At 47.1% G+C, this 14,074-nt stretch overlaps 1 protein-coding gene across 11 annotated transcripts in view; it reads right to left on the minus strand.

Moving 5' to 3' along the window:
• LOC129812827 (gephyrin-like) overlaps positions 1–14,074 on the minus strand; it is a 133,098-nt gene that overhangs the window by 7,446 nt on the left and 111,578 nt on the right. For all 11 annotated transcript variants that reach the window (XM_055864726.1, XM_055864725.1, XM_055864728.1 and 8 more), the window contains 7 exons: positions 13,351–13,443; positions 13,097–13,152; positions 8,469–8,588; positions 7,272–7,330; positions 2,018–2,171; positions 1,667–1,788; positions 1,345–1,432 (listed from right to left, as the gene is read on the minus strand). In XM_055864726.1, coding sequence (XP_055720701.1) covers positions 1,345–1,432; positions 1,667–1,788; positions 2,018–2,171; positions 7,272–7,330; positions 8,469–8,588; positions 13,097–13,152; positions 13,351–13,443 — 692 coding nt within the window. The remainder of the gene's footprint in view (positions 1–1,344; positions 1,433–1,666; positions 1,789–2,017; positions 2,172–7,271; positions 7,331–8,468; positions 8,589–13,096; positions 13,153–13,350; positions 13,444–14,074) is intronic.

Genomic DNA, 14,074 nt, shown 5'->3' on the forward strand with positions numbered 1-14,074 from the left:
CTGGATCAGAACAGCAGGATTAACAGCTGGATGAGAACAGCAGGAGTAACAGATGGATGAGAACAGCAGGAGTAACAGCTGGATCAGAACAGCAGGAGTAACAGATGGATGAGAACAGCAGGAGTAACAGATGGATGAGAACAGCAGGAGTAACAGCTGGATGAGAACAGCAGGAGTAACAGCTGGATGAGAACAGCAGGAGTAACAGATGGATGAGAACAGCAAGAGTAACAGCTGGATCAGAACAGCTGGAGTAGCAGATGGATGAGAACAGCAGGAGTAACAGATGGATGAGAACAACAGGAGTAACAGATGGATGAGAACAGCAGGAGTAACAGCTGGATCAGAACAGCAGGAGTAACAGATGGATGAGAACAGCAGGAGTAACAGATGGATGAGAACAGCAGGAGTAACAGATGGATGAGAACAGCAGGAGTAACAGATGGATGAGAACAGCAGGAGTAACAGATGGATGAGAACAGCAGGAGTAACAGATGGATGAGAACAGCAGGAGTAATAGATGGATGAGAACAGCAAGAGTAACAGATGGATGAGAACAGCAGGAGTAACAGATCGATGAGAACAGCAGGAGTAACAGCAGGATCAGAACAGTAGGAGTAACAGATGGATGAGAACAGCAGGAGTAACAGATGGATGAGAACAGCAGGAGTAATAGATGGATGAGAACAGCAGGAGTAATAGATGGATGAGAACAGCAGGAGTAACAGCTGGATGAGAACAGCAGGAGTAACAGCTGGATGAGAACAGCAGGAGTAACAGATGGATGAGAACAGCAGGAGTAACAGATGGATGAGAACAGCAGGAGTAACAGATGGATCAGAACATCAGGAGTAACAGATGGATCAGAACAGCAGGAGTAACAGATGGATGAGAACAGCAGATGCACAGTACTCGAGGTTCAACATAGAGACCAAACTCCACCCCTAGCCCCATTGTCTCAACTGCGTGTAGCATTAGAATGATGCCATCTGACAAAGGACAATGCCCCTAGCACCTACTCCCTAGCCATTTAATTTGCTCTCACAAACACAGTGACCTCGTAAAAATATATCTAAATAAGCTCACTGCCTCACCACTCATTTGTTATTTATTTAACCTTTATTTAACTAGGTAAGTCAGTTAAGAACAAATAAAATGTACAATGACGGCCTACCCAGTCTCCCGTAACCCCGGACGACACTGGGCCAATTGTGCACCGCCCTATGGGACTCCCGATCACGGCCGGTTGTGATACAGCCCGGGATCGAACCAGGGTCTGCAGTGACGCTTATCATCTTATTCTCTTTTTATTTTTTTTATTTAAAAAAAAATATATAATCTTACCTTCTCTCCCATGGACACACCTCCTGAGGTGATGATGACGTCAGCACGGCTGATCCCCTCGTTCAGGGCATTAAGGAGGTCGTCTGGGCTGTAGGAGAAAGGTCACAGGTCACAGTTCATACCCTCCCATCTTTCTGATCGTAGATGAATCTATAGCTTTCCAGACACAGATTTTAGCCTTGTGCTTTCAGATTCTCCATCGAGCATGCTTTTTAGTCCAGGACTAGGATTAATGTGTGTCCAGGAAACCAGCCCAAAATGTTCTAGGAGGGTAGATGAAGCCATTGTTACTGAGGCTTATGATTGAGTGTTGTTGACTGACTTGTCTCCGACGATGCCCAGGTTGATGGTAGGGTAGCCATGTTCCTGAATGGTGGCCAGCAGTGTAGACCTGTTACTGTCCCTGATCTTCCCTGGGTGCAGGTCATCCTCTGGGTTCAACAGCTACACACACACACACACACAGGTTACTTTATTGTTCATATTCTACAGGAAACCATCTCACATCTTGCAATATTTTCCTGTCAGAACCTGAGATTCAAACCGGCAATCGGTTGATGTCTTACCCGCCTCTCTAACCTCTAGGCTACCTGCCACCGCAATCCCAGGTATTAAAGATACCATGAGTGATGGCAAAATATGTGTGCATGGATATGTGTGTTTGTGTGTTCACCTCGTTGCCAGTTGACATGACAGCCACCACTGGGAACTTCTGCACCTCCACCTCAGTGACTCCTACGGTGGCCAGTAGGCCAATCTCAGAAGGGCCCATGTGGGTACCCTTGGACAGGACACATTCCCCACGCTTTATATCATGACCTATAGGCCTGGAGGGAGGGGAGACAGAGGGGGCTGGGTGAGTGGCAGAGACACAGTACTGGTACTACGGTCACGTGGAATTTCACTGCCTTCATGACTCGTGACCGCCGGTGTGGCAACCCTAGTAGTACCTCAAGATTTATATCATGACCTATAGGCCTGGAGAAAGGGACAGAGGGGGCTGGGTGAGTGGCAGGCACTCAGATACTGACATGGCTGTGCAATACATAGTGCTGAGCTATTAGTGCTTTTTGAGATCGGTTCGGTTAAAAAATGATCACAGTGTCTAGACTATGTGTCACATGGAATGACGCTGGAGAGGCGAAGCATGTATGGGGAGTCAAACATTTCATGTGGAACGGACATGGAACGAGATAGGAACAGTGCCAGCAAATGAGTAACACAAACAAAAGACAATAAATGCAGCAGCGGGGAACAGAGCAAGGGAACTGACAAATATAGGGGAGGAAATAAACAGATGATGAGTGAGTCCAGGTGAGTCCAATATCGCTGATGCGCGTGACAAGGGAAGGCAGGTGTGAGTAATAGATGATAGGAGTGAGTGATGTAGGGAAGCCTGGCGCCCTCAAGCGCCAAGGGGGAGGAGCGGGAGCAGGCGTGACAGTACCCCCCCCCCCCCCCTCTAGGGGTGCCACCCTGCGTCCCATCTGGGCGTACCGGCCGAGACATGGGCGCTGGGCAAGCCGGTTGGGGGCGTGGAAGCCCAACGAACCGGCAGGAGTGTGAGAGCCTAGCGAGCCGGCTGAGGCATGGAAGCCCGACGATCCGGCTGAGACAAGACGCCTGTCGATCCCGCTGCGGAGAGGGAGCCCGAAGATCCGGTGGAATGGGACGTGGGATGGGAAGCCGCCGAGCCAACCGAGGCAAGGAAACCTCTCGAGCCAGCCAGGGCGTGAAAGCCCGATGGGCTGGCTTAGGCACCACCGGCGGCGGAGTCTACCCTGACGTCACCAACAAAACAAAAAACAAAACTCCTGGACCGGCTGGGCGAACAAGAACTGACGATCCGGCTGAGGCCTGTCGTGGGTTGGGCGCCATCCGAGCCAACCGGGGCAAGGAAACCTCTCGAGCCATCTAGGGCGTGGAAGCCCGACAAGCTGGCTAGGCACCACCAGTTCCATCGTGGCAACACAGAGCCGATGCCACCATACCAACCGGAACGCCAGTACTCCCCGATGCTTTGTGTGATGGCTGCTGCATTCTGTCACATGGGTGACGCTGGAGAGGCGAAGCAGGTACGGGGAGTCAAACATTTAATAAATAACGGACATGGAACGAGACAGGAACAGCGTCAGCAAACGAGTAACACAAACAAAAAACAAATCAATGCAGCAGCGGGGAACAGAGCAAGGGAACTGACAAATATAGGGGAAGTAATAAACAGATGATAAGTGAGTCCAGGTGAGTCCAATATCGCTGATGCGCGTGACGAGGGAAGGCAGGTGTGCGTAATTGATGATAGGAGTGAGTGATGCAGGGCAGCCTGGCGCCCTCAAGCGCCGGGGGGGGGGGGAGAGAGCGGGAGCAGACGTGACACTACGCACATTATACTAGTACTGTAGCATGGTACCATATCTACGAACCAACCAAAAGCAGTACTGACAAAAGAAGACAGCGTGAAGTAAAGCGAAGTGAAACCTAAAGACAGGTTAGTTCACAGACAATAGGGGAAAGTAAGGGTTAAAGGAGTCAGTAATTATAACAGTCTTATTGTTAAAGAGGAGAATTGGGAACCGTGATTATATATAAATTACTCGCACTTGACTCCCTTCTCCTTTTTACTAGCTTGGACTTTGCTGATAGCTGCTTTACTGAGGAAAATGTACTTACTACAACTGTGATACAGTGCCTTCAGAAAGTATTCACATTCCTTGACATTTTCCACATTTTGTTGTTACAGCCTGAATTTAAAATTGATAACATTTAGATTTTTGGGTCTACACACAATACCCCATAATGTCAAAGTGGAATGATGTTCTTCAATATATATATATTTTTTATTATTATTATTATTTTATTTTTTACAAATGAATAAAAAATTAAAATCTGAAATGTCTTGAGTCATTAACTATCCAATCACTTTTTTATGTCTAGCCTAAATAAGTTCTGGAGTAAAAATGTACTTAACAAGTCACATAATAAGTTGCATGGACTCATTCTGTGTGCAATAATAGTGTTTGACATGATTTTTTAATGACTACCTCGTCACACATACAATTATATGTAAGGTCCCTCAGTCGAGCAGTGAACTTCAAACACTGCTTCAACCACAATGACCAGAGAGGTTTTGCAATGCCTCGCTAAGAAGAGCACCTATTGGTAGATGGGTAAAAAATAAAAAAATAAGACATTGAATATCCCTTTGACTATGGTGAAGTTATTAATGACACTTTGGAAGGTGTATCAATACACCCAGCCAATACAAAGATACAGGCATCATTCCTAACTCAGTTGCCGGAGAGGAACGAAACTGCTCAGGGATTTCCACGAGGCCAATGGTGACTTTTAAACAATTAGAGAGTTTAATGGCTGTGAAAATTGAGGAATGATCAACAACATTGTAGTTGCTCCACAATACTAAGTTAATTTACAGAGTGAAAAGAAGACTATACAGAAATATTCCAAAACATGCATCCTGGCACTAAACAAGGCACTAAAGTAATACTGTGCAAAAAATCTGTTATGTTTGGGGCCAATCCAATGCAACACATTACTGAGTACCACTCTCCATATTTTCAAGCATACTGGTGGCTGCATCATGTTATCGGTATGCTTGTAATTGTTAAGAACTGGGGAGTTTTTCAGGATCAAAAGAAAAAGAATGGAGCTAAACACAACCAAAATCCTAGAGAAAAACCTGGTTCAGTCTGGTTTCTACCAGACACTGTGAGATTATTTCATCTTTCAGTTTTGACTGCTTAAAATCTGCTTAAAAATCTATGGCAAGACTTGAAAATGTTTGTCTAGCAATAATCTACAACCAATTTGACAGAGCTTGTAGAATTGTTTTGATAATAATGGGCAGATATTGTACAATGTGTTGTACAGGTGTGCAAAGCTCTTAGAGACTTTTCTTTTTAATCTTTTAATTTTATTTAACCTTTATTTAAATTAGGCAAGTCAGCTAAGAACAAATTCTTATTTACAATGATGGCCTATCCCGGCCAAACCCGCCGCCCTATGGGACTCCCAATCACTGCCGACTTACCCAGAAAGACTCAGAACTGTATCGCTGCCAAAGGTGAATGAAACATGTATTGACTCAGGAGTGTGAATACTTATGTAAATTAGATATTTTCTGTATTTCATTTGACAAATTTGCTAACATTTCTAAAAACATGTTTCACTTTGTCATTATAGGGTATTGTGTGTAAATGGGTGAGGAAAAAAATTGCTCTCACATTCACAGGCTGTAACACAATAAAATGTGGAATAAGTCAAGCAATATGAATAATTTATTGAACTGTATGTGGTTGTCCCACCTAGCTATTTTAAGATGAATGCACTAACTGTAAGTTGTTCTGTCTAAGAGTGTCTGCTAAATGAGGAAATTATTTTTGAGCTTTTAACATTCAATTGCCAAAACATTTAAAATATTCCATTGTCTTTGTAAGGTTCACATTCGGTAGAAATTACTATGAAATAATAAAATACTGCAGTTGCGTATATTACTTTTTAAAATGATTTAATTATGTTTCCCTCCTTAAAGTCATCATCTCATCTCTGCCCAGGCAGTAACAGCCAGCCAGCCAGACAATGTTATCTCTGTTCTCCCATACTGTACTGTCTTCAGGCATCCTATTTAGCAAGACTAGCCTGCCTAAGTATGCTGCAGAGCTGTCTGACAAAATCATTTTACTAGTTCTTCAAAGTAGATATGGTATACTTTCACAAACGGTCTCTATTCCTCTCTCTCGTCCTTGTGTTGTGTACATTCCTCTCTCATTCAGTCTATGCAGTCTATGTGTATCTAACTTAACATAGCAGGTGTAAAACTGTATCCATCTCTGTCCGAGCTGGAAAGAACAGGCCAAAGAAAGAACAGGCACAATGGATTATGGTCACTGGCTGCCTGTGAGTTTTAGAATTCATTTTAAGATTCTTCTATTGGTTTTTAAATCAATCCACGATGGTGCACCCCAATACATGTCAGACATGCTTTTAAGTCATGTACCCAGTAGGCCCCTCAGGTCCTCTGGCCTTTTAACTATCCCAAAGTCTAGGACCAAGAGTCATGGAGAGGCAGCCTTTAGTTATTATGCCCCCAGCCTCTGGAATAGTCTGCCAGAGAACCTGGGGGGGGCCAAGAGTCATGGAGAGGCAGCCTTTAGTTATTATGCCCCCAGCCTCTGGAATAGTCTGCCAGAGAACCTGGGGGGGGGCAAGAGTCATGGAGAGGCAGCCTTTAGTTATTATGCCCCCAGCCTCTGGAATAGTCTGCCAGAGAACCTGAGGGGGGCCAAGAGTCATGGAGAGGCAGCCTTTAGTTATTATGCCCCCAGCCTCTGGAATAGTCTGCCAGAGAACCTGAGGGGGGCTGAAACTGTTGACATATTTTTAAGAGATCTTAAAACACCTTTTTAGCTCTGCTTTTCCTCAGGGTGCTTTTTAGTCCTTTACTTTTATTGTTGCTGTTTTTTTATCCTCATGTTTGTTGTATAGTAAATATTTCAGCTTTAATTTTCATTGTTAAAGAATAAAATCCTGTGAAGCACATTGCGTCGCATTCCATGTCTGAAATGTGCTGTATAAACAAGGCTTGATTTGATTTGATGATTGTAGTTAATCACCATATTTCTGCGCTGAACTAAATTGAATATTTGCTTCATGAAAACTAGAACTCTCTTCAGCCCAGCGTCCCACATGCTTCTTAACTTGGTTTCTCTTGTGAATTATTTGATTTCTCTCTAGAGAAACGGCGCGATGGGAAAATGGTTAATCGCTCAGCACTAGAGGTAGAGTTCTGTTACAGAAAAGCATTGAGTAAAACTGGGATTGGAATTTCAGTTTACTTCCTGAATTAACTGGATTTAAATGAAATAGAGCCCACCAGTCCTGACTGGTACAACCTTAAACTTCTCACTCACCTGATGTCTAGTCCAGGGCGTGCCTGTACCAGGATCCGGACCTCCAGTTCTTCTGTGCCCTGCAACGAGAAACAGAGCGGTTAATGAAGAAGATACACTACATTCCGTACTATTGTCAGGAAGAGGTTTGTGGCAGATGAAGTCTACATGTACAATACAGAAAGGCTGTCTGTTTGTGGAGAGGACATACTGGAGACAGAGGAGAAATATAATTGTGAAACAGAGAGGCGAGAGACATATTGTATGTTATTGTAATGTATTTGTATAGTATATTCCATGCGGATAAAGTTCATTGAAATAAATTGAGAGGGGGTCAGGAAGTTGCCACAGGAGATGGGAGAGGGAGAGTGCTGGTTGACTCACGTCTTCAGAGAGAGAGAGAGAGAGGGTAGAAGAAGGAAAGAAGGGAGAAGTTGGGTGTTGACTCACGTCTTCAGAGAGAGAGAGAGAGAGAGAAGAAGAAGGAAAGAAGGGAGAAGTTGGGTGTTGACTCACGTCTTCAGAGAGAGAGAGGGAAGAAGACGGAAAGAAGGGAGAAGTTGGGTGTTGACTCACGTCTTCAGAGAGAGAGAGAGAGAGAGGGAAGAAGAAGGAAAGAAGGGAGAAGTTGGGTGTTGACTCACGTCTTCAGAGAGAGAGAGAGAGAGAGGGAAGAAGAAGGAAAGAAGGGAGAAGTTGGGTGTTGACTCACGTCTTCAGAGAGAGAGAGGGAAGAAGAAGGAAAGAAGGGAGAAGTTGGGTGTTGACTCACGTCTTCAGAGAGAGAGAGAGAGAGAGAGAGAGAGAGAGAGAGAGAGAGAGGGAAGAAGAAGGAAAGAAGGGAGAAGTTGGGTGTTGACTCACGTCTTCAGAGAGAGAGAGAGAGAGAGGGAAGAAGAAGGAAAGAAGGGAGAAGTTGGGTGTTGACTCACGTCTTCAGAGAGAGAGAGGGAAGAAGAAGGAAAGAAGGGAGAAGTTGGGTGTTGACTCACGTCTTCAGAGAGAGAGAGAGAGAGAGAGAGAGAGAGAGAGAGAGAGAGAGAGAGAGGGAAGAAGAAGGAAAGAAGGGAGAAGTTGGGTGTTGACTCACGTCTTCAGAGAGAGAGAGAGAGAGGGAAGAAGAAGGAAAGAAGGGAGAAGTTGGGTGTTGACTCACGTCTTCAGAGAGAGAGAGAGGGAAGAAGAAGGAAAGAAGGGAGAAGTTGGGTGTTGACTCACGTCGTCAGACTCTCGAAGCAGCTCTGTGTCCTCCACCTGCACCACAGCATCTGCCCCACAGGGGATAGGAGCCCCTGTTGTCACCCTCATCACCTGGCCCGGCATCACTGTGTGGGTCGGCTACAGAGACACACATGCAGGTTGGACATTATAAAGGTGTTAAACATGCTTATAACACATCTATCAAGGCATTTTAACTGCATCATAACTACCGGCATGAAGTAGTGTTATCAACATTTCAATTGGGAAGTTGAATTATCAGAAATCGACTATATACAATTTTCACAAGATAAACTTTTGAACATGAGCGTCAATAGTGGAATCTGTGTGTCCACTGTGGAGGCTGTGTGTCCACTGTGGAGGCAGTGTGTCCACTGTGGAGGCTGTGTGTCCACTGTGGAGGCAGTGTGTCCACTGTGGAGGCTGTGTGTCCACTGTGGAGGCTGTGTGTCCACTGTGGAGGCTGTGTGTCCACAGTGGAGGCTGTGTGTCCATAGTGGAGGCTGTGTGTCCATAGTGGAGGCTGTGTGTCCATAGTGGAGGCAGTGTGTCCATTGTGGAGGCTGTGTATCCATAGCGGTGGCTGTGTGTCCATAGCGGAGGCAGTGTGTCCATAGCGGAGGCTGTGTGTCCACAGCGGAGGCTGTGTGTCCACAGCGGAGGCTGTGTGTCCACTGTGGAGGCTGTGTGTCCATTGTGGAGGCTGTGTGTCCATTGCGGAGGCTGTGTGTCCATAGCGGAGGCAGTGTGTCCATAGCGGAGGCTGTGTGTCCACAGTGGAGGCTGTGTGTCCACTGTGGAGGCTGTGTGTCCATAGTGGAGGCTGTGTGGGAGGCTGTGTGTCCACTGTGGAGGCTGTGTGTCCATAGTCGAGGCTGTGTGTCCATAGTGGAGGCTGTGTGTCCATAGTGGAGGCTGTGTGTCCATAGTGGAGGCTGTGTGTCCATAGTGGAGGCTGGGTGTCCATAGTGGAGGCTGGGTGTCCATAGTGGAGGCTGGGTGTCCATAGTGGAGGCTGGGTGTCCATATTGGAGGCTGTGTAAGAATTCTAAAATGTACTATTTAAATGTATTATTATGGATTTAATCCTGAAAGCAGAGTGGAGTGTTGTAGAGAGTCTGTTTAATGTAGAGAGCGAGACAGGGTCTGTGTAGAGTAGAGAGCGAGACAGGGTCTGTGTAGAGTAGAGAGCGAGACAGGGTCTGTGTAGAGTAGAGAGAGAGACAGGGTCTGTGTAGAGTAGAGAGCGAGACAGGGTCTGTGTAGAGTAGAGAGAGAGACAGGGTCTGTGTAGAGTAGAGAGAGAGACAGGGTCTGTGTAGAGTAGAGAGAGAGACAGGGTCTGTGTAGAGTAGAGAGAGAGACAGGGTCTGTGTAGAGTAGAGAGAGACAGGGTCTGTGTAGAGTAGAGAGCGAGACAGGGTCTGTGTAGAGTAGAGAGAGAGACAGGGTCTGTGTAGAGTAGAGAGCGAGACAGGGTCTGTGTAGAGTAGAGAGAGAGACAGGGTCTGTGTAGAGTAGAGAGAGAGACAGGGTCTGTGTAGAGTAGAGAGAGAGACAGGGTCTGTGTAGAGTAGAGAGCGAGACAGGGTCTGTGTAGAGTAGAGAGCGAGACAGGGTCTGTGTAGAGTAGAGAGAGAGACAGGGTCTGTGTAGAGTAGAGAGAGAGACAGGGTCTGTGTAGAGTAGAGAGAGAGACAGGGTCTGTGTAGAGTAGAGAGAGAGACAGGGTCTGTGTAGAGTAGAGAGAGAGACAGGGTCTGTGTAGAGTAGAGAGAGAGACAGGGTCTGTGTAGAGTAGAGAGAGAGACAGGGTCTGTGTAGAGTAGAGAGAGAGACAGGGTCTGTGTAGAGTAGAGAGAGAGACAGGGTCTGTGTAGAGTAGAGAGAGACAGGGTCTGTGTAGAGTAGAGAGAGAGACAGGGTCTGTGTAGAGTAGAGAGAGAGAGGGTCTGTGTAGAGTAGAGAGAGACAGGGTCTGTGTAGAGTAGAGAGAGAGACAGGGTCTGTGTAGAGTAGAGAGAGAGACAGGGTCTGTGTAGAGTAGAGAGAGAGACAGGGTCTGTGTAGAGTAGAGAGAGAGACAGGGTCTGTGTAGAGTAGAGAGAGAGACAGGGTCTGTGTGGAGTAGAGAGAGAGACAGGGTCTGTGTAGAGCAAAGAGAGAGAGACAGGGTCTGTGTTGAGTAGAGAGAGACAGGGTCTGTGTAGAGTAGAGAGAGACAGGGTCTGTATAGAGTAGAGAGAGAGACAGGGTCTGTGTAGAGTAGAGAGAGACAGGGTCTGTGTTGAGTAGAGAGAGAGACAGGGTCTGTGTAGAGTAGAGAGAGAGAGACAGGGTCTGTGTAGAGTAGAGAGAGAGACAGGGTCTCTGTGTAGAGTACAGAGAGAGACAGGGTCTGTGTAGAGTAGAGAGAGAGACAGGGTCTGTGTAGAGTAGAGAGAGAGACAGGGTCTGTGTAGAGTAGAGAGAGAGACAGGGTCTGTGTAGAGTAGAGAGAGAGACAGGGTCTGTGTAGAGTAGAGAGAGAGACAGGGTCTGTTTGGAGTAGAGAGAGAGACAGGGTCTGTGTAGAGTAGAGAGAGAGACAGGGTCTGTATAGAGTAGAGAGAGAGACAGGGTCTGTGTAGAGTAGAGAGAGACAGGGTCTGTGTTGAGTAGAGAGAGAGACAGGGTCTGTGTAGAGTAGAGAGAGAGACAGGGTCTGTGTAGAGTAGAGAGAGAGACAGGGTCTGTGTAGAGTAGAGAGAGAGACAGGGTCTGTGTAGAGTAGAGAGAGAGACAGGGTCTGTGTAGAGTAGAGAGAGAGACAGGGTCTGTGTAGAGTAGAGAGAGAGACAGGGTCTGTGTAGAGTAGAGAGAGACAGGGTCTGTGTAGAGTAGAGAGAGAGACAGGGTCTCTGTAGAGTAGAGAGAGAGACAGGGTCTGTGTAGAGTAGAGAGAGAGACAGGGTCTGTGTAGAGTAGAGAGAGAGACAGGGTCTGTGTAGAGTAGAGAGAGAGACAGGGTCTGTTTAGAGTAGAGAGAGAGACAGGGTCTGTGTAGAGTAAAGAGAGAGACAGGGTCTGTGTAGAGTAGAGAGAGAGACATGGTCTGTTTAGAGTAGAGAGAGAGACAGGGTCTGTGTAGAGTAGAGAGAGAGACAGGGTCTGTGTAGAGTAGAGAGAGAGACAGGGTCTCTGTGTAGAGTAGAGAGAGACATGGTCTGTGTAGAGTAGAGAGAGAGACAGGGTCTCTGTGTAGAGTAGAGAGAGACAGGGTCTGTGTAGAGTAGAGAGAGAGACAGGGTCTCTGTGTAGAGTAGAGAGAGAGACAGGGTCTGTGTAGAGTAGAGAGAGAGACAGGGTCTGTGTAGAGTAGAGAGAGAGACAGGGTCTGTGTAGAGTAGAGAGAGAGACAGGGTCTGTGTAGAGTAGAGAGAGAGACAGGGTCTGTGTAGAGTAAAGAGAGAGACAGGGTCTGTGTAGAGAGAGACAGAGACAGGGTCTGTGTAGAGTAGAGAGAGAGACATGGTCTGTTTAGAGTAGAGAGAGAGACAGGGTCTCTGTAGAGTAGAGAGAGAGACATGGTCTGTGTAGAGTAGAGAGAGAGACAGGGTCTGTGTAGAGTAGAGAGAGAGACAGGGTCTGTGTAGAGTAGAGAGAGAGACAGGGTCTGTGTAGAGTAGAGAGAGAGACAGGGTCTGTGTAGAGTAGAGAGAGAGACAGGGTCTGTGTAGAGTAGAGAGAGACAGGGTCTGTGTAGAGTAGAGAGAGACAGGGTCTGTGTAGAGTAGAGAGAGAGACAGGGTCTGTGTAGAGCAGAGAGAGAGACAGGGTCTGTGTAGAGTAGAGAGAGAGACAGGGTCTGTGTAGAGTAGAGAGAGAGACAGGGTCTGTGTAGAGTAGAGAGAGACAGGGTCTGTGTAGAGTAGAGAGAGACAGGGTCTGTGTAGAGTAGAGAGAGAGACAGGGTCTGTGTAGAGCAGAGAGAGAGACAGGGTCTGTGTAGAGTAGAGAGAGAGACAGGGTCTGTGTAGAGTAGAGAGAGAGACAGGGTCTGTGTAGAGTAGAGAGAGACAGGGTCTGTGTAGAGTAGAGAGAGACAGGGTCTGTATAGAGTAGAGAGAGAGACAGGGTCTGTGTAGAGTAGAGAGAGACAGGGTCTGTGTAGAGTAGAGAGAGACAGGGTATGTGTAGAGTAGAGAGAGACAGAGTCTCTGTGTAGAGGTAGAGAAAGCGACAGGGTCTGTCTCTGTGTAGAGGTAGAGAGAGAGACAGGGTCTGTCTCTGTGTAGAGGAAGAGAAAGAGACAGGGTCTGTCTCTGTGTAGAGGTAGAGAGAGAGACAGGGTCTGTCTCTGTGTAGAGGTAGAGAGAGAGACAGGGTCTGTCTCTGTGTAGAGGTAGAGAGAGAGACAGGGTCTGTCTCTTTGGATCATCTTGTAATCACAGTGAGCCAGTGACCTGTGTAACTCCACATGGCAGGATAGCCCATGGGAATACACACAGAGGGATAGAGGGAGGGAGGGAGGGAGGGAGGGAGGGAGGGAGGGAGGGAGGGAGGGAGGGAGGGGAAGGGAAGGAAGGGAAGGAAGGGAGGGAGGGATACTCCAAAATACCAGGGCTCACAAACTGTAAGGAGCTCACCTGCTGTCCTGCCTGTGACTCCCCAATGATGAAGCGATCTCCAGGACCGTCGGCCGCTGAGAGGAACAGAGAGAGGGATGAGAAATAGAAGGAGAGAGAGAGGGATGGTGAGAGAAAGAGAGAGAGAGATAGAACAGTAATGCCTCTATATCTGAAAACAAGCTGCAAGGGTCAAACTCACACAAAAACAAGCATGAAAAGTTTTTAATCTCTCAAACTACTGAACTCTAAACCCACTAGAACTGGCGTCTCACCTCGCACGGCGTAGCCATCTTTGACTGATGCAGGGAACGGAGGCAGGTTGTCTTTGGCATAGACGTCCTGAGCTAAGACTCGACCCATCCCATCTAGAGTAGGATAGAATAGGATAAAGGAGAGAAAGAGAAACAGAGAGAGAAGAGAGGAGAAAAAAGGTTGTAATTTCACACATACATTTTAGGGGTACACAAAATGTGATATGCATGCTGGTGGGATAAGCTGTGTCCCTCGGCGGTGTCCCTCGGCGGGAGAGGCAGAGTCCCTCGGCGGGAGAGGCAGAGTCCCTCGGCGGGAGAGGCAGAGTCCCTCGGCGCTGTCCCTCGGCGGGGGAGGCAGAGTCCCTCTATGTTTTGGTTAATGTGCTTGTGTGTGTTTGTGCGCGCAGTGCAGTGAGGATGGGGCAGAGAAGTTATAACCATGCTGTCACAATCTGTTGACAACAGCACAGAGACAGATGATGGTAGGACAAGACAGAGTAGCTGTTGTTGAATGTGAAGAGGACAAAAGCCAGTCACACAGAAAGGCCTACATCACATGAAACCTTTGCTATATGTGAGTGACAGAGAAAGGGGTGACACTAACTAGCTCTGACGCTAAAGCAGAGGAGCTACTTATTACAGCCTCTCCTACACACACACACAGGCAAGCAGAGACCAGCACCTCTAGGGAGAGAGTGGGGAGATCACTCTCAGCACATGAAAGGAGAACAAACAGAGCCAG

Source organism: Salvelinus fontinalis, chromosome 16 (assembly GCF_029448725.1).
Source record: "Salvelinus fontinalis isolate EN_2023a chromosome 16, ASM2944872v1, whole genome shotgun sequence".
Taxonomy (NCBI): domain Eukaryota; kingdom Metazoa; phylum Chordata; class Actinopteri; order Salmoniformes; family Salmonidae; genus Salvelinus; species Salvelinus fontinalis.